This window comes from Triticum aestivum, chromosome 1B (assembly GCF_018294505.1).
Source record: "Triticum aestivum cultivar Chinese Spring chromosome 1B, IWGSC CS RefSeq v2.1, whole genome shotgun sequence".
Lineage (NCBI taxonomy): Eukaryota > Viridiplantae > Streptophyta > Magnoliopsida > Poales > Poaceae > Triticum > Triticum aestivum.
This window is the reverse complement of record NC_057795.1, coordinates 486,994,530-487,019,547: the sequence shown is the minus strand read 5'-3', so window position 1 is coordinate 487,019,547 and position 25,018 is coordinate 486,994,530. Positions and strand designations below refer to the sequence as shown.

Here is a 25,018-nt window from a genome sequence, read left to right as displayed (position 1 = left end):
ATATGGTCATCCGATGATATTGAATATATATTGTATATTCCTCTTGAATTCTTTTTGGTTCTAATTTCAAATTTATTTGAAATTGTACATTCATATGCATGTATGTAGTACCGTAGAATATATGAAACTCCTTCAAAATTAAAATAAAGCACAAAAAAAATAAAACAATACAAATTAAACAGAAAATAGGTTTAAGGGGGGGGGGGCTAAAACCCTAAACCTGCGGCGGCCTTTAGTCGCGGTTGGCTAGAAGAACCGCGACTAAAGGTCCTCCGCCCCGACGGCCACCTGGCGCCCACGTGGACGGGCCTTTAGTCGCGGTTCTTAAGCAACCGCGACTAAAGGGGGGGCCTTTAGTCGCGCCCGTTCGGTCGCGGTTGCGCAACCGCGACTAATGGCAGTTGCGAACCGCGACCAAAGGCCCTTTTTCCACCAGTGCATATTTGTAAGGGCAGCAATAGGCGCCGGCGCGCCGGCCGAAAGTTTCGGCCGGTCGCCTGGCAGCCGCGCGATACGAGTCATGTGGGCCATGGGATTCTGGCGTCATCCTCGTAATACAAGTGCTTCGCAGAAAAAGAAAAAGAAAACTGCCCACGACCTCGTCAAACCACTGCATATCCGGGCTTGTGCGCTTCGCCGCTGCCTATTTCCAGCATGTAGTGCGCGCTCATCGGCGCCGCACGCTTAGGCTCCATCGCGCCCCCGAATCTAGTTCTAGCGCTTCGTGGCCCTCGCCGAGCTAGCACTATGCCGTCGGGCGAGCTCGTTGCTCCACGCCGCCCCGGTCGCAGCACCCTCCATCAAGCTCGCGGCGCACGTCGCTGCGGTCGTCCAACGCACTCCATGGCTCGTCACCGTCCTGCTCCATTAAACGCATGCAGCAAAAAAAAGCTCATTAGTCCAAGCGAAAAATTGTTAGGTCAGTGCTGAGACATGAATGGTTGAAGCTTTCTTCATGGCCGGTTGTAGCTTTTGTCACCGACAGTTGTAGCTTTTCATCGCCGTTCATAAGTTATACCTTCTGTAGTCTATGGTTGAAACTTTTCTCGTTGCCGCTTGAAGTTTTTCTCATCACCGCTTCCAGCAAAACAAATATTGTAGCATCTTCTTCTCGCCCACCCCGGTCACCGGTTGTAGCAATTCCGATCACTGGTCGTGCTTTCCCTCTGGTTGTAGTTGCAGCTTTCACATGGCCAGTGGACGCTTCTGCCACCACCGGTTGCAGCACCCCATGATGCCGCTTCCAGCAAATGTGCAGCTTGTGGTCACTGTCGATGTAGCTCGTGGTCACCATGACAATGGTTGAAGCTTTTTTGTTTGCTGGTTGTAACTTTTCCTGTAGCCAGTTCCAGCTTTTTTCATGGCAGCAGCTTCCGCCGTTCTTCGATGCAACAAAAAAAACTTCGCCGGTCCCAGCAAAAACTCTTGCCGGTTGTAGCCCTGTGTTATGCCGGTTGAAGCACATCGATTCGCCGCACCGTCCACGCTCCAGTCATCTACGGGTGCCCCCCGTTTTGCAGCGGCCGGTGGTCATCGTTCCCAGCGGCGGGTGCTGGTTGCAGCATCCGCCGTCGTGCTCCCCCTGTGGTAGGATCTCCTGCTGAAGGCCATGACGTCCGTAGCAAGGAGCAGCGCAAGGTGTGTGAGATGGGCACTGGCAGAGAGATTTGGGGAGGGGAAGACGAGACAGAGGTGGGAGTAGATAAGGCGAATCTGTTTTTGGGTGGGCCTCCCTCGGGCCCGCCTGGGCGCAACCACTTAGGCGCGCGTGAGCGGGAGCGACCGGCCGAGCGTTCCGCCAGCGCTCCGTTCCCAAACAATTCCCTATTTGTAAGGCGCTGGGGGGCGCCTTATCGCCTAATAAGCGTCCAAGGCGGGACGCCTTAGAAACAATGGGTCAGTGTTCTTCAGCTAAAGCTCAAATTTATTTCAGGTATTTACAACGTTCTAGGTAGGGGTAAATAATCTTAAGCCAGTAGAGCTACGGCGGCATTAGTGGATATGATACACGTAGGTACATACGTTACTACGGTTAACAGGTGACAAAAGTGGTGGTGGTAGCGACGCAGGCCAGCATCAACCGTGGGCACGGGGAATAGCACGGATGATGTTCCGGCCGCGCAGAGTTGCATCTGATTCCTTCGCAGGTTCAAAGCTATCTTGTTCTGCAGGATCCTAGAGGAAGGATGGAGACTTGGGGATGGGTTAGTGCCAGTGTGGAGTAGAAGCCCTGCATGGACCAAAAGATTCATGCATGTTAATTCATATGCCATAGGCAGATGTTGGACACAGCAAGTTATAATGCAAGCTGACAGTATTAGGCGTTTTGGTAAGGCAAATGTTTTCTGGTGCTCATGATCAAATTGCTTACTTTGGCTTTCTACCACCAACAGACAATTTATTGGGGCTTGGGCTTGGCTTGCTCGGCGACTGGGATGCCCTGCGTGGTGGGGGAGGCGGCGGCGGCTGCAGAATCAAGCGAGCAAAAGGTCAAATCTAATGTAAAGATACACACTGTAAATTATGTATCTGATCATGAATATCTTTTAGACCAACAGTTATTATTCTGTAGCAAAATAAAAGAACATACGTTTGGTACCCTTGTCTTTGTGCTTCCGGTCTGCAAAGGAGTTGCATTCTTTGATGCAAATACTCGAGATCCAACAGTCTCCTGAATGCCCTACAAAAGAATCACAGTAGCGATTACATCTGTGTTTATTCTTGAACTTCCACTCTCTTGTTATATCATAATTATATTATTTTTAGCGATAAGATTATGATGTACCATGGGTGAATGTAAAATTCTATCCAAAGTCTCATAATGAGGTGTAACCTGTATGCATGATGTAGAATATGTTCTAAATTTCATGCTTCCCTACAGCAATTGGCAGTTAATTTCCGCTCAAAGAAGAAGAATTATCAGCATAGTGTGAGTCAGTAAAGAAGCATTCAGATATTATAGACAAAACACATCATGCAATCAGCTTAGCAAGAAAATGAGCACAATGCTGTGATCGAAATAACCAATGGCAGCGAATGAAAACAAGGTCACACTTAGTTACCTGCTTAATTGGCTTTCTGATGTTCTCTACAACTCGATTGGCTCCAACATTCGAAGTCAAAACTTTCCTTGGAGGAAGATTAACAGAACTACATAAACAAGAGTGGTAATTGTTATTAGCAGAACAATTAAACCAAATTTGATAATCTAAACCATTACAGCTGCGTAACAAAATTAGCACCTAGATTTTAGTTTCCCGCCAACTTGAAGTTCTAACCTTCCCTTAGCATAGCTGCCAAATGATACAAAAAGAAGAAATCAAATATGGTACAAAAACAATTAAGCATACATGTCTGTAAGTTTGTACTGGTACCTTTTCATCTCTGGTTTGCTAGTTTTAACAAGATTTCGAGTAATTGCCTTCTGGGGAGTAGCCTGCATGAGAAACAGAGAGGAAACAGTCAGAAATATGTATGTTAATGATGTGTTATGGTGAGAGAAGGGATTGGAACGTACCGCTGTGGCCATAGCACCATTTGAATTACCCGGCATTGCTCTCAACCTTATTGGTGTTTTTGGATCCAATTTTAGGGCATTCTCTTTGGCAACAGCTCGCCTTTCTCCCGTTGAAGGGCGACAAGAAGTGATGACAACATCAGCATGCTTTGCTGCACTTCCCCTGCTGAGGCATGGTTCAGGAGTTGAAGGGCAACAAGGGTTGCCAACATTAGCATGCTTAAGCCCAGTGTCTCTGGCAACAGGGCGTCTCTCAGCAGTAGAAGGCCTGCGAAGAGGAACAACATCGGCATGCTTTGGAGCAGGTTCTCTTTTTATAGGGCGCCTCTCAGCAGTAGATGGTCGACGCAGGGTGACAACATCAGCATTCTTCTCTGCAATCCCTCTTGCGACAGGCCGTCTTTCAGCGCTAGATGGCCAACATGGACTGGCAATACCAGCAAGCTTCGGTGCCATCTCTCTGCGTGTAGGGCGCCTTTCAGCAGTAGAAGGTCGTTGTGGGGTAGCAATGTTGGCATGCTTAGGTGCTGGCTCTTTGGTGGTAAGGCGCCTATCAGGAGTAGATGGTCGGTGTGGGGTAGCAATGCTAGCATTATTTGGTGCCGGCTCTTTGGTGATAGGGCGCCTATCAGCTGTAGATGGCCGACGTGGGGTAGCTACATTGGCATGCTTTGGTGCCAGCTCTTTGGTTATAGCGCGCCTTTCAGCAGTAGATGGTCGACATGGGCTAGCAATGTTTGTTTGATTTGCTGCCAGGTCTCTAGTGGCAAGGCGTCTTTCAGCAGTAGAGGGGCGACATGAGCTAGCCATTCCAGCAGGGTTCTGTGAACCGTCTCTCGTGACAGGTCGTTCCCTGGTGGAGGGCCGTTGCGATGCTGCTGAGGAAGGTCTTCTAAGAGCTATGGCACCAGGATCTTCTTTGGGCACACGTTTGGTTCTTCCCGTGGTACCAATCACATTGGTGGTTGCTGCTTTTGGATTCCGCAATGATTGAATATTTCCAGGCTTGGTTTTCTGATTTATCACAATGGGCTTGGCTGATTCAGGACCCTGAAAATTGTTCATGAAAACCATATTATTAGTTTCAGGAAAATGTTCCTGTTCTGTGACATATCATAAATGCAGGTATTTATTTTGTGCCTTGCATGATTGAGCAGTTGGTCATCATTATGGGGGTCCAGGCCATTATGCTAGTTATCAGAAAACAAGGCAAATGTAGATAGCAGCAATAATTCAAAGTTCTAACAAGATAAACACCAGACCACGATGAAAATGTTTACCTTACTGACAAATGTGTGATCAGGATTATAACTTTTAGTCATCTTGACCGTCTTTGGAATAATTTTTGAAGCTTGACTAATCCGGGAGCATTTCTCAATAATTCTCTTGGGGGTCATTGTAGCTTCATTGGGCATCACCAGATCATCTTGACCACATTTAGCATTTTGCTTATCACTGCTTGCATTTTCTCCGGTTTCTTCGCCAATTATCTGTAAGCCTCCAACTGATGAAGAACGAGTCATTGTGGAAATTCCATTACTTATGCTCTCATTGTGATCCTTGTAGCATCCCAGTCGATGCTCAGGTGTGGTCTCGGCTTCTATTTGTCCCATGGAATCATCAACATGAGTTCCAGATCCAGCAGGAGATGCATGCTTTGCAACTGGTTCGTCTTCTCCTGTCTGACTAGAATCACTACCATCGCCACTGTACTCTAGATTCAGTTCAGTTTGTTGGTTTTGTTGTTCTAAAGCTTTCAGCTCCCTGATCCTCTTAAAGTATTCTTCAAAGTATGCCTTCTTCTTAGCAACTAATCCATTGAATTTAACAAACTCCTCAGTGCGCCTGTCATTGGTAAAAACAGACCACTTTTCCCATGCTAGCGATTCTAAATCGAATCTTCCAAAAGATATGGAACCATGGTCAAACACTTGCGTTGTTCCCTAAGGGCAGAAGTAACACAGATACAAGAAGAGTGAGATTATTGGCAAAGGTATTGATTCTTCACTTACAGACGGCAACTATTAGCTCTTTAAAAAGCCTGGTTCAGACTACTAACTATTACAGAGATGTCTGACAGTAGTTAGCATGGATTTTCTAGCAATTTCAGTTGCATTAGGTAGATAGGCACTTGCCAGTTCATAGATCTATTATCAATCTTTACTTTGACTGAGGATCATATATATTGATAAAAAAAATAAAGGTTCTTACCGGACAGGCCTACGTAATATAAAAATACAAATAGTAATTACCATCGAAATTGGCCCTTTTATTATAATCCAGGTAAATTCTTTGTCTGAAATTAGCCATACCATGATACTATGGAAGTGAAATTACCTGAGAACTATCCTGTCCAGATGATTCCTCATGCGGCCATCCAAAACAGTTTTGATTGACCTCTGTCGCCATAGTATATTGCGTGCCTAATAATTCATTAAACTACAATCCCTGCAAAATCAAACCAGCCATAAGCACAGGTAGAAAGCTATACCTGAAGTTTCATTTAGGCAGTCAAGAAGATACAAACAAGAGCCATCCACTGCTTTTTGAGAACCATCTAGTGTTTTTTTCAGCAAATTCAGGATTTAGATATTTGGAGCCAGGTCCACTGGAAAATCTCTAAACCCGACAGTGGCATCTCTGACAAGAACTGGTGCTATCTAGCAAGGAAGAATCAGATCCTGTCTAGTAAAAGGCTAAAGGCTTAAAAACAATATCACCAATCATCCTGAGCTGAAAGTGGTAATCCCCCCCAAGTCCACTATTTGGAACCAACAATTTTCCATCGCAGCAAATCAATTCATGAACCGTGATCACTTCCAACTGCACCGTTGGGCCCTTGCCACCTACCTTGGGAAGACAACATGTCACCAACACGAAATTTGTGCATTCGACAAACTAGTCAAACAAGCAAACGTAACCCCACGGGAAATGATTGCATTATTTTACTCTGACCAAGATAAGTTCTTGAAACTGGAGGATACGAGTGATAACAAATTAGTACTAAAAAAGAAATGCGCAAGGAACTCACGCAAAAACACTTCAGGGGAACTGCAAGAACGAATGGTCGCTCAACTGCTGAAAACCCTACCCCCGGTATGGACTTGTAGGAAAATCAGGACCGAATCTAGAAACTTTTGAAGGGAATTTTTCATAAATCACGCCGCAGATTACGCCCTTGCCAAAATAGGGCCGGATCTAGGCGGTGTGCCGGGCGCGCACCCAAAATTCGCGGATATCAATCAGTTTGGGTTTAAGCAAGTAAAATCACAGGAGGAGAAAAAGCTCGTACCTCAAGAAAGCGACGCCAAAAATCGCGGGCGCAGCGGAGTGGAGCGAAGGCAGCACAGCAGGGCCGCGGTGCCGCGACGATGTAGAACAGCGGGACGGCGCGGCGGAAGGAAAGAAGGGAGGGAGCCCTAGGGCACGGCGGGGGCGCGCTGCGGGGGAGATTCTAGACCCGCATTGGGCCGGAGTGGAGCCTAGGGTAGGCCAGGGCGAGAGGAAAGAAAGGTACGAGATGGTGGAGAGGCGAAGGGAAAGTGTAGCTGCGGAGTAGAGGTACGAGATGCTGGCGGTTCAGATAGTGAGCCCCGCCCCCACCGTCGAGCACGGGCCTGGAACCGGCCGGCGGTCCGGCGAGCGCGGCGCCTCAGATCCGGGGGAGGAACCGCCCGCGCGAGCAAGAACCGACCGCGCTCTCTCTTCTGGTGGCGAGCGCCCCGTGGTCTCTGCGCTCTGGCTTTGCCCTACGGTTGGGCGTGCTGAAAGAGAGAGAGGTGGCTGTCGTGGATTTGATTTGTTTCTACCGCGGCTGGTGGTGGCGGATGGCAGTGTACGGCGGCGTTTATTGCTGCGACGGGGAGGGGAGCGGGGCGGGGGAGCGGGGGAGGGATACTTTCCTTGCGTACTTGGGGCCGGATTAGGTGCGTGTTAGCGGGGACGACAGTGTGAGTGTCAAGTTTTACTAACCGTTGGGGACGAGAGGGCTACTCGCCTTCTTCTCTTTTTTAAATAAAGATTATCAAGATAAGATAGAGCCTGGCCACTTCCTATTGTAGTACTCCGGTATATTTTTTTTTTCATTTTTAGGTTTTATGTAATGTGAAATGTGGTTATAGAAACAAATAAATACAAGGGGGAGTAAATATGTGAATTGTAGAGGGTGAAAAGCCAGACTAGGTGTGAGCAATACGAATTTTCGGCTATGAAAACACTAAGGCTTTGTTCGGTTGGCCCCACCCCCGTCGGGATTGGGCGCAAACCCCGCCGATCCACGTGGGTTTCGCCCCTGCCGTGGTCGAATCCCGGTCTGGCTGATGACAGCCTTCGGTTAGACCCGGTCTGGACCAAATCCTTCCCAAACCCTGTGGAAATCGCCGGGGAACAGCCCATGCGTCCCACCTCGTGGAAGCAAACCTCGTGTGAAACGTTACGACGCGTCTCTCTCGCCCCGACCCTCTTTCCCTCTCTTGATTCGGCAACGACGGAGCGGGCACCAGAGACGTTGCCGAAGCAGATGGAGGCGGCGTGCATCATCCTTCCCCTACCCCCCACCCTCCTTTTCAACCGTCAGCTCAACAACAAGCGAAGCGGCACAAAGCGAAGCGGTGACCCAGAACAGTCATGGAGCCCGGTCGATCCAATCTTCCTTGCCACCTCACGCCGGAGAAAAGGGGGCAGCCGGCAACGAGACACTCAAATTGGTTCTCTCTTTCTCTGTGTGCGTGCCTGCTCCCCTAGTCCCCTGTCTTTTCTCTCTCTCTCTCTGCCTGCAGCAAGGCGTTGGCGATGTCGGCCTACCATGATGTTAATTGATACTCATGTAGAGGATTAACCGAATGGATCATGGATTGCGTAGTGACATGTATTTAGTCCCGGGGGGGATTTGGTATAGGGTGGGGGTCACCCAATCCTCTAGAGTAGTAAATCCACTAGAGGATTAAAAACTCTGCAATCGAACAAGGCCTAAAAGGGGTACCACCCGAGCTCCACCTCTCCCCTTTCTTTCGCTAAGCCAAGTGGGTGTCTCTATTACACCACCACTTAGCCTTCGAGGGTGTCATCGCCAACGTTGTTGAGCTCGTCGGTTAGCCACCACCATGTTATTATTCTTCCTTCTCCCCCTCTTGCGGATTGGATGGCTACCGAGCATTTGCTATTTGAGACCATGGATCGAATGTTCGGTCGTTATATTTTCTGGAGAAAAATATTAGTTACTTTTCTAAGTATTCGACACCTACATGCACCTTCTTCGCTGCCTTAACATTGTCTTCAGTGGCGGGTGTCTGCTATGCATATTTGTCTTTTACTGATGTGCATAATATTGATGGAAGAAGAAATAATAACCAAAAGGAGGATCATGCGTTTCTGGAACCTCATCCCTACAGCCGTCGCCTTCCCTAAAAATTTAGGGTTTCTTTGCCTCCAGCTAGCGGCCCGCCTCATCTCCGGTGGGCTTAGGGCCATGGGAGCAGAGTGAATCCCGGCCCTTGCAGGTGGGAGGGCTTCGTTTTTAGATCTTTCTTCGAGTTTTGTTAGGGGTTGTGTCCTACTCAGGAAGACGAGACGACAGCGGCTCCCTGAAGTTGGAATAAGGTTCTCCTCGCCTAGGCCCGTTCCGGTGGTGCTTCTAGCATCGTATGCGGGCATGTGGAGCTGTGTCTCCGGCAGATCTGTCTTTGGTGGATTTACTCGGATCTGTTCGTCGTTCGTCTTTATTCTTGTGTCTTGAGGTTGGGTTCTTCTGATCTACGCTACTCTTCATCGGCGGCGGTTGCTATTATGTTGCGCTAGTCCTATGGGGCCTTAGCACGACGACTTGCCGACTGTCTAATACAACAAGTTTTACCCGACTCCGATGAGGGAGGGGCGATGACAGTGGCGCGCCCTCGGCTTGCTTGAGTGCTTGTAGTCGTAACTAGATGGTCTACGGATTTGGATGTAATTTTTATTATTTTTAGTGTTCGTTGTACTACCATGATTGAATATGAATACTCCCTTCGTTGCAAAAATCACATCGCTCAAATTTGAGCGACAAGCTTTTTGAGACGGAGGGAGTAGATCGGAATTTTTCACGCAAAAAAAAGGAATAATTTGTCGTATTCTTCCCTCAGAGTATTGCGGTCGATGCTTTTACCATTACAATGTTAACCTAACATGAAAACACATAGCACAGAAAACAAAAACTCAAAGTTGGACATTTTCATTTCCCCTAGAAAATAAGTGTATAGTTCATCTTTAAGTTGTCAGCTTCTTCCAATTAAAAATTTTGCTGTCTGACATAGACCGCCGGGTATAGTGGTGGTTGCGCTGGAGTATCACATACAGTTTTTTCGTGGGGGGCAACAATATCATGTGCTAGTAGTAGTGTTTCGTAGTGATCAAACATATACTAGTACTACTAAGGGCCTGTTTGGTTCCAATAAGTCACGTGACTTATAAGTCAGGTGACTTAAAACCAGTGACTTATAAGTCATATCTGTTTGGTTGTCACCTGACTTATAAGTCACCTTTTCACATCTTACCACACCAATCAACATCATGCAAGTGGTGGGACCCATGCAAAAGGGGGTGACTTATAAGTTTTAAGTTGGGCTGAAGCAACTTATGACTTATAAGTTAGGTCTGTTTAGCAAAATAAATCACCTTTTGCACTTTCCGACTTATAAGTGGATGACTTATTTGAAACCAAACAGCCCCTAGGCTCATCTTGCCTTTCCTAGCGTTTGCCTTTATTTTAAGATCTTGTGCGGCTCGCTGTCTACCTTTGTGAAGCTTTCAGAAAACAAGTGTCAGGATTTGCACTGCTCCCCCTTTTCGATCGATATAACAATCACTTCTTTTCAAGCTAGAGCTTGAATGACAAACAACTTTTATAGATGGCGGGACTCCGTAGACTAGAGAGAGTGGAGACTTGCTTGGAGAGGAGAGGGTATAGGAATTCGAAATCAGCAGGAGCATCTGCGAAGTGGCAAAGGTTCCATTCGAATTATTGAGCTCCTTTGCATGGAACATGGGGAAACGGACCGGAGATGGAGACAAATACCAAGAAGTGCACGCTATTCACGGAGTTTTCTCGTGCACATCATCCTGCGGCGATCTTCAATTTTATTTTAGTTTTACGTCTGCAAAAGAATGTTATTATTTTCAGAAAAAAAAGTAGGAGTTATGTTCTCCGGCGAAGTGTTTCTTTTGTCCTTGTCCTGAACCTAAATAAAATCCATGGTGGCCCAGCCTATGTCTGTCTCTCCCTATATGGCGCCCGTAGGTGGCCATGGACCGCGTGAAGGTCGGCCATAGACTAGGAAGAAGAGCTCGGCAGCTGGCTTGGTCATTCCTACTGTTCCACGCGCATGCTCGCAACAATGACAATCTTCAATCGACGCGTATGCATGTAGCCGGCCGGTACCGCAGCTACGTAAGCTCAGAGCGCCTATCTGCTGGTATGTATGTTAGCATGAAGCATCAAACGTCCAAGGAGTACATGCTCTGTTGTCAATTCTATACGCGGTATTAGTTACTTGCCTCCTGTAGTACTCCTTGCTATCCTACATCAAACATGAAACGAGTACGTCCTACCGTAGACGCTTCAGTTCTGCGAGGTTTACTACGGTGGCCGGAGCGGCAGAGACTCCGTGCGGTGCGGTGCGGCGCGAGCGTCACGGGTTCACGGCAGGTAGAAACCGCCGCTGTAAATACGCCCACATGCACGCAGGCGCCCAGAGCAATGCATGCATGGACGTGGACGGATCAGGATCAGAGACCCGACCCTTTTTTTTTACTTCCCTTGGGGAAAAAGAGAGAGAGAGAGGCCGATCGTAGTATTAGAAAGGTACGCCGGCAGGCTGCACGTTGACATGTCGTATGGCCACATGCATGCACGCACGCGGCCTCCGATCTGCATCTGCGTGCCACGGAGTAGTACATCAGATCAGATCAGGTAAGGTCAGGCCAGATCCCCGACAAGAGGAAGAGGACGCACCACGCATCCACGCGGCGTCTCACACGTTTCGGTTTGCTCGTGTAGTACACACATGACATTCCCCTGCATATGCTTGCCGTTTGCTCCTTGACCCATAGATTCCTCTCCCTCCGTCCACGGGGCCGGATCACGGATGTGTTTTGCTTTGGATTAGCGGGAGAAGCAACTGCGTCCATGGCTGCTAATTCGTTGCTTGCTTGGCTGGGCAGGCAAAGCTCACATGCTGCTCTGTCTTAGAATACTCGGTCGGCCCACCCACCGGAACGTGGGAAGGAACCTTGGCTGCTGTTCCAACGTCTACCGGACCTGACGCCTCCCAGCCTCCAAGGATCAATGTACGGACGGAAGCGGGAGGAGTGGACGAGCGTTGACCGTAGGGTGTTCTCTGTTCTGGCCGGGGCCGTCCCAAGAGCTTGCTCCATTCGCCACTGCAAAAATCCGCATGGCCGCCCGTCGGCCTATCATTCATGAGCGCAGATAATCCTCAGCACTAAAAACTTGCTTGGAGCAGGAATGATTTGCTAGCAACGGCACAATTTGTGAATGTTTATCATGCCAAGTTTCCCTGGTCGGGTCAGCACTGAGTGTGCTTCCAACGGCTATCTGATACCCCATTTTCAGGTTAATCCAGATCATACTAGTGTCCACCGAGCCATGATGCGTGCTTAGCAAACGAATGATTACGGTGGATGCAGAGTACTAGTACACCATTGTAGTCTTTGATCTAGCATCGAATTAATAGATCTAGCAATAGGGCCCCGCGTGCTAGTGAGAGCTAGCTGACAAAAGCGATTCCGGGACCGTACATGATGCGTGTGGGGCGTGTGCTTCAGGACTGTACCCCGCCACATGGTTTGCCAATTATAGATGCACGGCACGACGATTAACTAGAAAGCTATACGTGGAATCTTTCGCGAAAGAACAATTAAGGAGGAGAAGCTGATGATGGCACGGCACAAGAAAGAAATAGACATTGCAATGACTCGGCCAAGAAAACTGATTTAAGTGTCAGCTTGGTATAGGAAGCAAAGTCTAAACTCATGGAAAGGTTCATGGATTCATGGCGAGATTCCATAGGAATCCAGATACCTGGAGTAGCTTAACTGTTAACGATTTCGACTGAATGTTTTTTCAGTAACCAAGTGTGTGGTTTTCCTTTTTCTTTTTTGCGAGGGAACCAAGTGTGTGAAATTAATCTGAACAACCGAGCAACAGTACGTCTAATTATATCCCTAATTATGTCGGACAGGGCTGGCCAACTACTAGCAGCGGCACCATGCCTGCGAACTCGAGGTGCAAAAAGTCCAGCTAGAAATGGTACTGAAAGTGGGGTTAGCGTTGCACGAGTGCCCTATCGTCGAGGGATCCAATCCAATCATCCGTCCAAAAACACCAACCACGTACCCCCACTTTAGGTTCCGTTTCGCTTTCAGCTGATCATTGTATTGTAATCTGCTGCTGTTGGATCGGTGACAGCAACGGCGCCATGATCGATTTTCGCAAGCCGGTCCAAGTCCAACCAGTTTGGCGGGCAAATTAATAAGGCGAGAACGAAGGATGCATGTGATGTGAGAGCTAGCGCGCCGACCGTGGATTTGGATACGAACTGCACTGCTAACAGTCTCTAGTGTATCAAGAAAGTGATATTCCAGCTAAACAAAAGGCGATAATTCTACGTAGCAGTGCGTAGGTTCGGGGCGTTCGATCGAGCCATGGGCATATGGTTTGAGATCCACACGTCATGGCTAAGCCGGCGTCCAAACAAACCAAAAAAGGGGGTGGGGGGTATAGGCGTATAGCCAACTTTGTTGAGCAAAATCCACAGACAATTGCATTGCAAATACTCCCTTCGTTTCTAAATATTTGTCTTTTTAGATATTTCAAATAGACTACCACATACGGATGCATACTGATATATTTTAAAGTGTAGATTCACTCATTTTTCTCCGTATGTAGTCACTTGTTGAAATCTCTAAAAAAGACAAATATCTGGGAACGGATGAAGTATGACATATCTCGGGCTTGGGTATTTTTTTTCGGGTCGTGCTACGTGTCCGCCGATGAATCTTTTTAAAAGATCTGCCGCCTTGCGAGCCGTCCGATTGTACGAGGCGAGCCGTCCTTTCTTCTTCTCTAATTTCTTGCAACAATGCTCTTGTTGCAAAATCTCTTCTCTAACTTTTTGCAACAAGAGCCATGTTATAAAAAAATCTTCTTCTCTAATTTTCTGCAACAAGACCTCTCTTGCAAAATCTTCTCTTCTCTAATTTTCTGCAACAAGACTCCTCCTGCAAAACTTCTTCTTCTCTATTTTTTCTGCAACAATACCCTTGTTGCAAAACTTCTTCTTCTTTATTTTTCTGTAACAAGATCCTTGTTGCAAAACCTCCATTGCAACAAGACCCAACATCTCTAGCCTGTTCTATGTATTCCTGCAACAAGACTGTTGTTGCGAAAACTTGCAAGCCGACCGCTGCAATGGAGAGAGCACCCTGTGGTCTCTGCAGCACCCCCGTTTTTATGATGGAGGAAGGACGCCAGTGGCCACCGCCGATGTGGTGAGTTGCAGCAACGTGCTTGTTTGAGAAGAGGTGGGGATGAAATCCATGGAAAGAGGCAGGGGATGGAGAGATAGAGTTAGGGGATGGGAGGATCAACGGGAGAATGTGTGGCTGTTGGAGTATGCCTTTTCGAAACAGGTGCCCAGTTGCAAGAACTGGAGTATGGAGCGCTCTGCATAGTGAGATGAGATTCAGAAAGAGGTTGTGCGTGAAGGTTGGATTCAGCACATGAATAGGAGAGATAAATATATGAGGCCATTTCGATGGAGATAGGGATGAAGGAGAGATACGGTGCACTGGCCCATCAAGACGTGTGTCAAGCGTAGGACGTGACGGATGTGAGAGAAAAGATCTGCCGGGTTGACCACTAGCTTTTCCTTTTTTTTCTTCTTCCAAAGAACAACACCAAGCTCTTCGCGCTGAGCGCCTTCGTGCCCTTTCATTAACAACCAAGCCCAATAACTCAGCTCGATAGGGCCTGGCTCGGTCTGACATCTTCGGCTTTGGGCTATAATTTTTGGCATGGGCGCCAGCCCAGGCCAAACTCTACAAAATTGCAACATATTTGACAGGATCCGGTGAAGGGCGAGCGAGCTAAGCCGGCCCACTAGCGCGGGAGGCCATAACCTCTTTTTCCTATTTTTTTATGTTTTCTGTTTTGCTTTTTTTTTGTGTACATTTGTTTATACTCTATAATATATTGCAAAAAACATTATTCCAAAAACATTTGAAAAATGTTGAACAAGTTTAAAAAATGTAGAACAAGTATTTAAAAAATGTTGAACAACTATTTGAAAAAGTGAAAATCAAAAAAGAATCAAAATAAAACAAAGGAAAAAAGGAAATGAAAAAAAATGAGGAAACAAATGAAAAACCCGGAGAAGAAAAAACAAAAAAGGAGAAAACCCGGTTCTTTTCATCTATAAGTAGGGAGCGCCCTAGTATTCATCATGAACACGGTGCTACTCTTCATCAGGGAGACCAACGTTCGAATCCTGGGTCTGTGCTTGCTCCCTTTTTCTCGATTTTTTTAAAGTGCATTCTACTGGGCCGGCCCGTTATTGGGCATTCCCTTTTTCTCGATATTTCTTTTAAGTGCATTCTATTGGCCTGGCTTGTTATTGTGCATTCCCTTTTTCTCGATATTTCTTTTAAGTGCATTCTATTGGGCCGGCCCATTATTGTGCATTCATAATGCGAGAGTTTCTTTCTGCCTGGCTTAAAGCGAGAACTAGCGCTCACGAAAAAAACATACGTCCTTCCTACTAGACATAGGGCCAACAACTTTCTTTACGCATGTGCTTGATGCCGCTGCAGCGGAAGCTTTGGCATTGAAGAATGTTAGGAGCTAGCGGACCAGTGGGGATGCTGCAATGTGATCTTTTGACTCTGATTATCTTTAGATTATTCATGCATGAAGGGGGAAGTTGATATCCTGAGCTCTTATTCGGCTACTCCGAGCGATTGTTTTCATTTAGCCCGAAGTATAGGTTCAATATATTACTCTCATTGCCCAAGGGAGGGGAACAAGGTGACACACATGCCATCTTGTCTGTTTCGCAAAATAAAATGTCTTGAAACCTGTTTCTAGCGAGGGAAAGTGTCTTTTATTATAAACCTTTTTTAAGGAAAGCCTTACATCAGATATGAGACAAGGCAAGAGAAAACTACGGGGTTCATCGAGCCAATACAAAATTCACCCGCAAAAAAAAGAGTACAAAATTCAGAAAGAAAGGAAACAGACCTAGCTACTTCATGCGCCGCCATATTTTTGTTTTGTTTTTTGCGGATGCCATATTGGCTTTCCTTGGACAGCGTACGAACTTTATTATACTTCAACAAACCTAGGCCGGAGTTATAGAAAATTGCCGAGCTAGCTGTAGCAGAAAAACCTCCTTCATTCGTTGTCTGAGCTACCATCCCATTATCTTTTCTGCCCTACTATTGTTCAAACAGCTTGGGCCGAGGCCCGTACACGTTCAAACCACGCCCTGAACCTTGCCGCCGCTCTTAAACGGACGCGATCCAATCTTAAAGGATGGAGGCGATCTGCTATTCCTCTGAACACCCGTGAAAAGAATTGCAAAACCGTTATCCCTGTTTTCGATATTATTGAGGAATCTCGCTTTCTATCGCCCCTCGAACTTGCCCTTCGCCGGGTTATCATTAAAGTTTTACAACGCACTCTTCGTGAGAAGGCGTTGTACTGGATCCATCCCATTATCTGACTGAATAACAATTTTATTTAGACCCATATGTTCAGCAAACCATAAACCATCTCCATCTCTAGTTGCCACTACTCGACGTGGAGCCTCCGTCGCCTGCCTGCACCGGCGCGCGGTGCGGCCGACATCACAGTCAGGTCTTTGCTGTTTCATCTCCCTTGGCCCTCGCCCCGGTCCCACCCCTTGGCGGGCCCGGCAAATGATCCACCGCGAGAGCATTTCAGCCACGAAGGCAAGACGAAACCCACCACTGGAGCTCTAGAAGAGATCAAGCAAGAGCACACTCGGTCACTCGCTCACAGTTTGACCATTGAATATTTTGACCACGACCCACGCCACGCAAGACTGATCGATTAGCTGTAAACTGCGCAAGCCACGTCCGTAGACCACATGCGCAAATTGAGCACATCTGGATTTTGACCGAGCTGGCGTGGAATTTTTTTCCCCGGCTGCCTCTCGTCTCGATATTTTATTATTTATTTCACACCCGAAAATGTCAACCCCCCACTGGCGCTGACTTCCCGATCGATCGACGCCTATAAATACGCGCACGCATGTGCACGAGCCATTCAGCAACTCCAAGCGCCTCCGTCCTACGTACCCACGCACTGGCGTCGTCTCGCGAGATCGACGGAGCCCAGCTGAGCTAAGGCGCGCGAGCGAGCGATCGGTCCGCCGCCGTGCCTCGCCGGAGAGTGGCGGTATACGCACGCTTCGACCATTGTAATGGATCAGCGGGCGGCCTGCGGCGGCGAAGCAGGGGGCGTCCAGCGGCGGCGCCCGTACAAGGGCGTGAGGCGGCGGCAGTGGGGGAAGTGGGTGTCGGAGATCCGGGTGCCCGGGACGCGGGAGCGCCTGTGGCTCGGCTCCTACGCTACCGCCGAGGCGGCCGCCGTCGCGCACGACGCCGCCGTCTGCCTCCTCCGCGGCGGCGCCGGCGGCCTCAACTTCCCGGGCCGCGCCGCCGCCTACGGCCACGTCCTTCGCCATGGCGTCCAGCAGCTTTCGCCACGCTCGGTCCAGCGCGTGGCGTCCGACGCTGGCATGGCCGCCGACGCGCAGCTTGTGGAGCTGCGCGAGCGTGCCCCCGCGTCGCCCGGCCAGGAGACGACGCCATCCGCTGGCATTGGCGCTGTGCATGGTGGTGCGGGCGCCGGAGAGCAGGTGTTTTACGGTGGTACGAGGAGCTGCAGCCCCGGCAGCGAGCAGCTTGTCTATGGGGAGCTGAGTGTGGACGACATGGAGATCGTGACCATGTTGCAGTCATTGTAGTTGTAGATCGTCAAATTTTGCAGACCAATAGTGTTGCAGAACCAGCAAGTTTTTTTTTGGCATAAAAAATCAGCAAGTATATATGATAGTACAGGTGCTCGTTTTCGAAATCCGATGACATGGCACTTTACACGTTTTCATCCTTTTTTTCGTCGACTTTACAAAATCTGACTGTGACCAGAGAATGCATATAACAAAATTATTGAAAAAACACAACAACCAACTATGGTAAAATCTGACTGAGATCAGAGAATGCATATAACAAAATTATTGAAAAAACACAACAACCAACTGTGGTTGTCATCCGCTATAAACCTCGGTACCCGACAACGATCTTCAACTTCATTGCCGGTGCCTTTGATAAAACCTGGAATCGCCAGGTACTCCAAAACAACACATCCAAGAAGAGAATGACACATATATGTCCACGGTGAGCGGATTCGAGAAAACTCCAAAAGTCGTCTTCACCAAGAAAACAATGCATCCGAGCATGCCTCCTACGCCCCTAATAAAACTCATGTTTGTCCTCGTCCCGATCTCCTCGATCTTGACTGGTTCCTCTACCCCAGCTCGTGCCCCCGACGATCGCCACTCTGAGCAGGGGCGTACCTAGGTTATACTACCAGGTTGCATAGAACACCAGGTCAAAAATCCTTTTCCTTCATACAGTTATCCATACATTGGTGTGTGACACTCTCGACTGTAGGTGAAAAGCATACGTCAGTTGTAGATTGCCACATGGTTGTTTTCACTCTAGGTCCACCCCTGGCTCTGAACGCCTCCACCCTAGCTCCAACCTTGTTATCGACAAGAGCGAGGTCATCGTTCTAGGTTACCCTGCTGAGGACCAACAGAGGATTGCGGATAATCTCAATTGCAGGCTAACATCCTTCCCCATTACATACTTGGGGATGCCGTTGGCAGACTCAAAGATCCTGACAAGTGCATTCGACCCGCTAGTGGGACGGGTGGCCTCTCGGGTTGAGACCTGGCGAGGACGGTTTACCTCCAAGGGGAGTAAAGCGGTCCTGATTAGCTCGAACCTTGCGAGCCTCCCCATGTTTATGATGGGGCTGTACATTCTTCCGGAAGGCGTCCATAGTGCCTTCGATAAGGACCTCGCTAGGTTCTTTTGGCAGGCGGCCAATGGCCGCCAAAACTACCACATGATAAAATGGGCGGATATCTGCATGCCTAAGGACCGTGGTGGTCTGGGCATCATTGCCTCCCGCAGCATGAACGTGGCCCTCATGCTAAGATGGGTCTGGCGGATTCTACGCGGCGAGGGAGGGTTATGGCTGCAGCTCATTCAGGCAAAATACCTTAGGGGAGAACCGCTCTTGGCTTGCTCCCGGACAGATGGCTCACAATTCTGGCGAGCCATCCAAAGGATCAAGGAGGACATCCGCTTAGGGATTTCCTTCTCCTTAGGGAACGGGCACGGGATCCAATTCTGGCTGGATCCCTGGCTGGGCATGGAGCCATTACGCGTCGCCTTCCCTGGCCTATTCTCGATTTGTGTAGATCCGTCTGTTCTTGTGGCCACGACCTTCCAAGATGGACAGTGGAACCTTGAGTTCCGTCGCTCGTTCGGACCGGCCGAGATTAATGCCTGGACTACATTGCGGGCCGCCCTGCCACTCGTGCTCCCGGATCATCCGGACACAGTTTCATGGCGGCAAACGCCGACAGCGGAGTTCTCAGTGGGCACGGCTTACCAGGCCCTTTGCCCGCCGACAACTCACCCCTGGCTTGTCCCTCTATGGAAAGCCCCCGTCCCATTAAAGATTAAGATTTTTATTTGGCAACTTCTACGAGATCGTCTCCCCTCGGGGACAGAGGTACTTAAGCGGCACGGACCTGGGGATGGTATTTGCCCCCTCTGTGCAGTACCGGAGACTGGGACACATATTCTCTTCTCTTGTACGGCAGCGAGGGTATTATGGACTTTCGTCCGCGAGGCGTTGGGGCCTGACTAGGAGGCCCTAAATCTCGCGGAGTTCCTGCAGCTTCGAGCTATACAGCCTGCACGACATCGCCGCCTATTTTGGCTTATTTTTGCGGCAATGTCGTGGACTCTTTGGACGACTAGGAATAAGATGGTGATTGAGAAGGTTTTCCCGAAGAAGGCTTCTAACTCCTTCTTCAAATTCCTTGCTTTCTTGCAGCACTGGCACCCGCTCTCGAGGCAGCGTGATCGTGATCGCCTTGGCTTGATGATGGATGCGCTTTTGGCCTCGGCGCGTCGGCTGTCGTCCTTGTAGGGCCGCTCGGCGGTAGCCACTAGGTGGCTTTTTCTTTATATTTCTCTTATGCTTTCTTGGGCTTATTTGTGCTGTGGCCCCAGCCGTTTCCTGTTGGTTGCTGTTCAAACTTGGATCGTATGGACCGTTGCTTTATTTATAAAGCGGGGCGAAAGCCTATTTCGAGAGAAGAAGGTGGAACTGATGCATCGTTGAAGTGGACTTGATGTTTTTGGTGACACCAATCTGCTTATACGTTGATTTGCGCAGCTGTTTGTTGTTTGTAGTTTGTAGCTGCTGGAATTTAAGTGTATCCGTTGTTTTCTGGACATTTTGAAAAATGAGAAATAGTGTTGTGTTGGACACTTATAAAATCATTGATCCTTGTGTTCCTGTTAACATGATTGCTAGACGGCTTAATGATTGGATTATTTTGCAGAAAAACCAGGGAAAACAAGAAATGCTGAGGTGGGAGTAGGAATGTTCAAACTAATACTCCCTCCATCCCATAATATAAGAACCTTTTTGACACTAGTGTAGTGTTAAAAACGTTCTTATATTTTGGGACAGAGGGAGTAGCAAGTGAGATGTTTCATGTGATTCGTGTCTGGCGGATTTGAATGAACATGATCAAGCATTTTGGGTGTGGTCTTGTTTCGCCAGTTCTTTTGGTCTCTTTCGGTTGTAGTCTGGTCTGTTATATCTGCTGGTCCTAGCTGGGTGTTGCGAGGTAGCGTTTGAATTGCTGCCTAGAACTTCTTAGGTATTGTCTCGTGATATTTGAGGGTCCAACTTGTGGATGCCCTCTAGTTTCCTGTTATGCTTTACTTTCTGCTGGTAGTTTGTAAAAGGACGTTGTGGTTTCAGTCCAGTTATATGAAATCAGAGAGGTAGCTCTCTTTTTTCTTCTATTTTTTTAAGTTTCTGCATGCACTTGGCACAAATCCATCGTACCAACACAACAAGTTGTATGCAGTTAGCATAAATAGCGTCAACAACTATCAGCCTTCGACGATGACGAAGCAGGAGAGAGCTGGTGGAGAAGGCGGCGAAGATTTTGGGGCCACCGGAGTCGCCTAGGCAGGCTAGAAAGAGTCCAGACGACACTTTACGTAGAGCTGGAAGAAAGCTCTCTGCGCTGAAGTGCACTTGCAGTTCTACTTGACCGGAGGAGTGCCCGAGGAAGATCGTTCCTATCATGTGCATGTTACACATGGTCAATGGCGTCAAGACCTGGAAGAAAAGCGCACGATCGGCTTGTCCACGTGATGCGCATCGGCCGTGGCGGTGCGCGCGTCAATGCGTGCGTGCACGCACCTCTCTTTTGTTTCAGCTTGAAAATTGAAATGATCGCAAGCAACAGCGGAACAGGGACGGAGAGCGACGCGCTCAGTGCTCCAACACGGTGCACGCTCCCTGCAGGCTACAGGGACATGCACTAGAGGATGTGTGGAGGTGGTGCATTTCTGCGGTAGTTCTGTGGATTCCAAAATGTACTGCTCCACCGCCGGTGCCGGCGGTCTTTCCTCTCCCTTCAATGGCTCTGGCGGTCAGCAAGTTCGTGAACCAGATGCAGAACCACTCGTGAGATGCATGGATTCAGTGGATTCAGTGGATCACAACAGTTAGACGTAGTAACTTGACCAGACCGTTTGATCTCTGCTGAATGTTGGTCTTACCTTTACTTACTTACGAAGCCTTTTATCCCAAACAAGTTGGGGCAGGCTAGATATGAAAGCCTTTCACGAGGACTTCCCAGGAGGTCACCCATCCTAGTACTACTCTCGCTCAAATGGGTTTCATACCCATGGGACTGGCTAGTTTTTACGTTGGCTCGCCAAGCCCCGGGCTTGGGACCGGCTATGCCTAGAAGACATAGGCGGAGTTAAATGACACTGCCTTTTGACCTTCTGTTCGACACAACAGAAGGTTCTAGAAGACAAAAGGTTCTTTCCGGCGGATGAAAAGCGGATTTGGACCGCACGGACAGCGGACAGGAAAAAAATTGCAGAGCATGATTGAGTGTACTAATCTTAAGTCAAAAAAGGATCTGACAAATGCAAGCATGCCTGAGCTTGGCTGCTTGGGCCAAGCTCTTCTGATAACCAGAATTCAGAAACTATACTACTCCAGCTTCAACATTATGCAGAATTGGCTTTCGAGCCACCTATACAGCAGCAATATCTGCAGGTTCTTAGCTATGAATGGAGCATATGGACCATGAAGGAAGTTTCCAGGTTTTCACTGAAAACCAGTTTTAAGTGGATACTTCGCCTATGGGCCGACTGTACAAAGCTTATTACAGCACGAACGAACCATAACATTTACGCCGTAAACGTGTTCCACTTGAGACGTGTACACTCGTTCCAATTATGTACAGATTGGCAACAACAATGGCTGTGTCGCAATTGCGTGCGGAGCAACACCTACGAGCTGTCTTGCTTCGGTTTCTGGCTGAGCTCCGAGTAATGCCCTCCCATCAGCTGCAGTATCTCGGTCCAGAGACAGGAAGGATCTGTTGACACCGCGTCGCTGATCAGCTCTGTGCTACAGGAAGCAACAGCCCAGTATCCCGCCCGGATCTCGCTCAGGAGCTGCTCGTAATCCCAGGCTGCATGCCCCACGAAGAATCTCAGGTCCTCGGTATTGATAGCACCACTCTTCATCAGAACACCAGCCTTCTCCAGCTCCGTTCGAAAGCCAAAGCAGATGCCTGGTATCACCTCCTCAAACCCCTTCAGACGTGAGCTGTCTTTAGTACGGACCAAGAACATGCTCATGTCAACGGGGCCTCCGAAGAAGAGGGCGCAGTCGCCGAAAGGGGTTGTTTGGTCTTGGAATGATGATGGATTCACATTCTTGATCTTCGTGTAAAGTGGACGGTTTAGGATGACCCCAAATGGGCCATCAAAGGTACCTCTCGACCCAAGTCTGAGCAGGAGAATAACAGTTCTTTCAAAGACGCTGTCGTCATCGAGCACCTCAGTAGCTACCAAGACACACCCTGCCTCCGGCATTGTAATAGGGTGAGCCCACTTCTGAGGAAGCTGGTGTACTGCTTCTCCAGAGGACGCCTTTGACTCTGCAGGAACACTTGGATCTACCAATAGCTCCTGATCCAAGGATTTAAATAGTAAAGCAGAAAAAAAAACAGATATGATATATAACCCAAGGTGATTAGAAGATATTTTCTTTGCTTCTGTTTCCTTTTCAAGAACTTTAGCTCTGTGCTAATAACAATTTGAAATTCTCTTGAAAGGTATTTAAAGTAAATGTAACAAGGTCTGAGAAATAACAGCTTATCTGATGAAATCTTGATACAATATATAACTGCATAAGTTACCAGAGAAGGTCCATTTGTGTAATGCTTCTACAACTTTTCGCACGAATACCTTTTTGGAACCTTACATTTGAGCGCCGCTATATCACGGAAAGCATAAGTTTCTAGAATAAGTCATGTTCTAATGCAACAGCTAATTGAAGACATTGTGCATTTACATCTTCTTTGGAACATACTAGTATAGCACTATAGCATTGGCAGCAGTCATAACAGATGTTGGTATTAGTATTGACAAAAATTAGATTCATTATACATTATACAACCAGTGAAACTAGCTAAGATCAACTCACTATTCTTAATTTTCTTGGCAGATAATGAGTAATGTTAGGGAGTGGTCATAAATGTCTAGATTACATAAGTGGATGTCGAATTGTAGTTGATTAAAACCTAAAGAAAAGCTCAGTTAAAAAAAACTAAAGAAAAGCTAAGCTAAGAGCTCTACGGATTGTTAATAAGAACGTGCCACCCTCACCTGTTCCCGACGCACAAGATTTGCTCTGACATCTCTCCAGTAATTGCTGTTCGAAATATTAATTGGCTCAGTGGATTTTAATTCATCAGGTGGTTCGCTCAATCCATCAGAGCGATCTCCTGTTGGAACAGATGCATCACCACTTCCTGCATGGAGAAGAGACTCAAATGAGGCCAACCCATCATTCTGGTTGACACTTCTGCAGCAACAACATAAAAATACCACACCATGAATGAACTCTAATTAACGTAGCCAATACCAGAGAACCTGAAGTTTCCTCATACACTGTTTACACATGAAAAGCTCAGCACCTGATGGTGTTTTCTTTGTGTTTACTTGAAGTAGCCAAGCTATCAAAGAATATGGACAGTATATTTGGGAAGGCTCATCCAAACACCACAATTCAACGCGTAGATCAATTCAACAGCACTAAACACGAAACCACGCCTAGGATGCACAATGGTTCCAAGGTTCATGCACCAGTTACACCAGAATCAACACCGATTCTCCGAATTTCCATCTCTGAAGCCAACAGCATCAGGAACAGTTTGACTGCACACGGGTCAGGGAGAGCTACTCTTCAAATTTCACTAACTAGACCCGAATCTCCACCTTTCACTTGTCTGCTACCTCCCCGGAATCAACAGCAGTCTGCAAAAATGGCATCGATTGTACGGTCCCTTCAAGTCCCCGACAGCATCAAACCGTAACGAAAATGGTTCTAGCTTTTCCACATCCAATCGCGCAACAAAGGCCACACAATTCCGACTCTACTTTTGCACCAGCTCGCATCGGAAAACAACAGATGCTCAGCGGAGAGGGCCTCACCGAAAGAGGATGCTTTGCTCTCGGCTTCCTCGTCGCCGCCGCCGCCGCCGGCCCCGTCCTGGCCTCTCCTCCCCGACGCGCGCACCGCCACAAGCGGCCTCACCGCCAGGCCGCGCCTCCGCCACGCGGACCACGGGCCCGCCTTGCCGGCGGCGGCGAAGGGCTTCCCGGCCCGGGCGGCGGGGGCGGGGCGAATCGGCGTGAGGCACGGCCCGCCGGCCTTCATGTTGAGGGCCCACATGTCCGTGGCAGGGGAACGGTGCCACCGCCGGGGTCGTGGTGGAGATGCGAGTAGTGTGGAACCGCACGAGCGAGGCTGATCGAGTGGAGTGAATGGTTGTTTCTTTGTTCCGAAGGCGGATTTCGTTAAGCGTGGAAAGCGACTTTCATCCTCCAAAAAGATCTTTATCTGGCCTGGGTGCAAGTCTGCAAGACTACACATTCATGGTGTATTACAGTGCTGGATTTTCTTTGTTCTTTTATACTCCTACCAGAAAATACAGCCCATTGACTTGCTGCTCCAGTCGTGATTTTTTTCTTCGAATTACAGACATTTTTTTTCATATCAAAATAAAA

The 25,018-nt window shown here is 48.2% G+C and overlaps 4 protein-coding genes across 4 annotated transcripts; 1 reads left to right on the top strand and 3 right to left on the bottom strand.

Moving 5' to 3' along the window:
- Nucleotides 1–443: 443 nt before the first annotated feature.
- On the bottom strand, nucleotides 444–1,704 carry LOC123133717 (uncharacterized). The gene is made up of 2 exons (XM_044553138.1): nucleotides 1,019–1,704; nucleotides 444–859 (listed from the first exon to the last, which is right to left on the bottom strand). Exons 1-2 carry the CDS (start codon nucleotides 1,463–1,465, stop codon nucleotides 746–748), a joined length of 561 nt encoding a protein of 186 aa, XP_044409073.1. The 5' UTR covers nucleotides 1,466–1,704; the 3' UTR covers nucleotides 444–745.
- Nucleotides 1,705–1,906: 202 nt separating this feature from the next.
- Nucleotides 1,907–7,361, bottom strand: LOC123133705 (proteoglycan 4). The gene is made up of 10 exons (XM_044553131.1): nucleotides 6,810–7,361; nucleotides 5,855–5,965; nucleotides 4,798–5,460; nucleotides 3,518–4,567; nucleotides 3,375–3,436; nucleotides 3,243–3,293; nucleotides 3,063–3,150; nucleotides 2,591–2,680; nucleotides 2,372–2,466; nucleotides 1,907–2,230 (listed from the first exon to the last, which is right to left on the bottom strand). The coding sequence occupies exons 2-10, from the start codon at nucleotides 5,924–5,926 to the stop codon at nucleotides 2,206–2,208; spliced, it is 2,196 nt and encodes a 731-aa protein (XP_044409066.1). The 5' UTR covers nucleotides 5,927–5,965; nucleotides 6,810–7,361; the 3' UTR covers nucleotides 1,907–2,205.
- Nucleotides 7,362–16,883: 9,522 nt separating this feature from the next.
- Nucleotides 16,884–17,559, top strand: LOC123079096 (ethylene-responsive transcription factor ERF019-like). Its single transcript, XM_044501773.1, has one exon. The coding sequence runs from the start codon at nucleotides 17,014–17,016 to the stop codon at nucleotides 17,557–17,559; it is 546 nt and encodes a 181-aa protein (XP_044357708.1). The 5' UTR covers nucleotides 16,884–17,013.
- A 4,464-nt stretch (nucleotides 17,560–22,023) lies between these two features.
- Nucleotides 22,024–24,782, bottom strand: LOC123133694 (uncharacterized). Its single transcript, XM_044553124.1, has 3 exons — nucleotides 24,443–24,782; nucleotides 23,615–23,760; nucleotides 22,024–22,915 (listed from the first exon to the last, which is right to left on the bottom strand). The coding sequence occupies exons 1-3, from the start codon at nucleotides 24,681–24,683 to the stop codon at nucleotides 22,229–22,231; spliced, it is 1,074 nt and encodes a 357-aa protein (XP_044409059.1). The 5' UTR covers nucleotides 24,684–24,782; the 3' UTR covers nucleotides 22,024–22,228.
- Nucleotides 24,783–25,018: the final 236 nt, after the last annotated feature.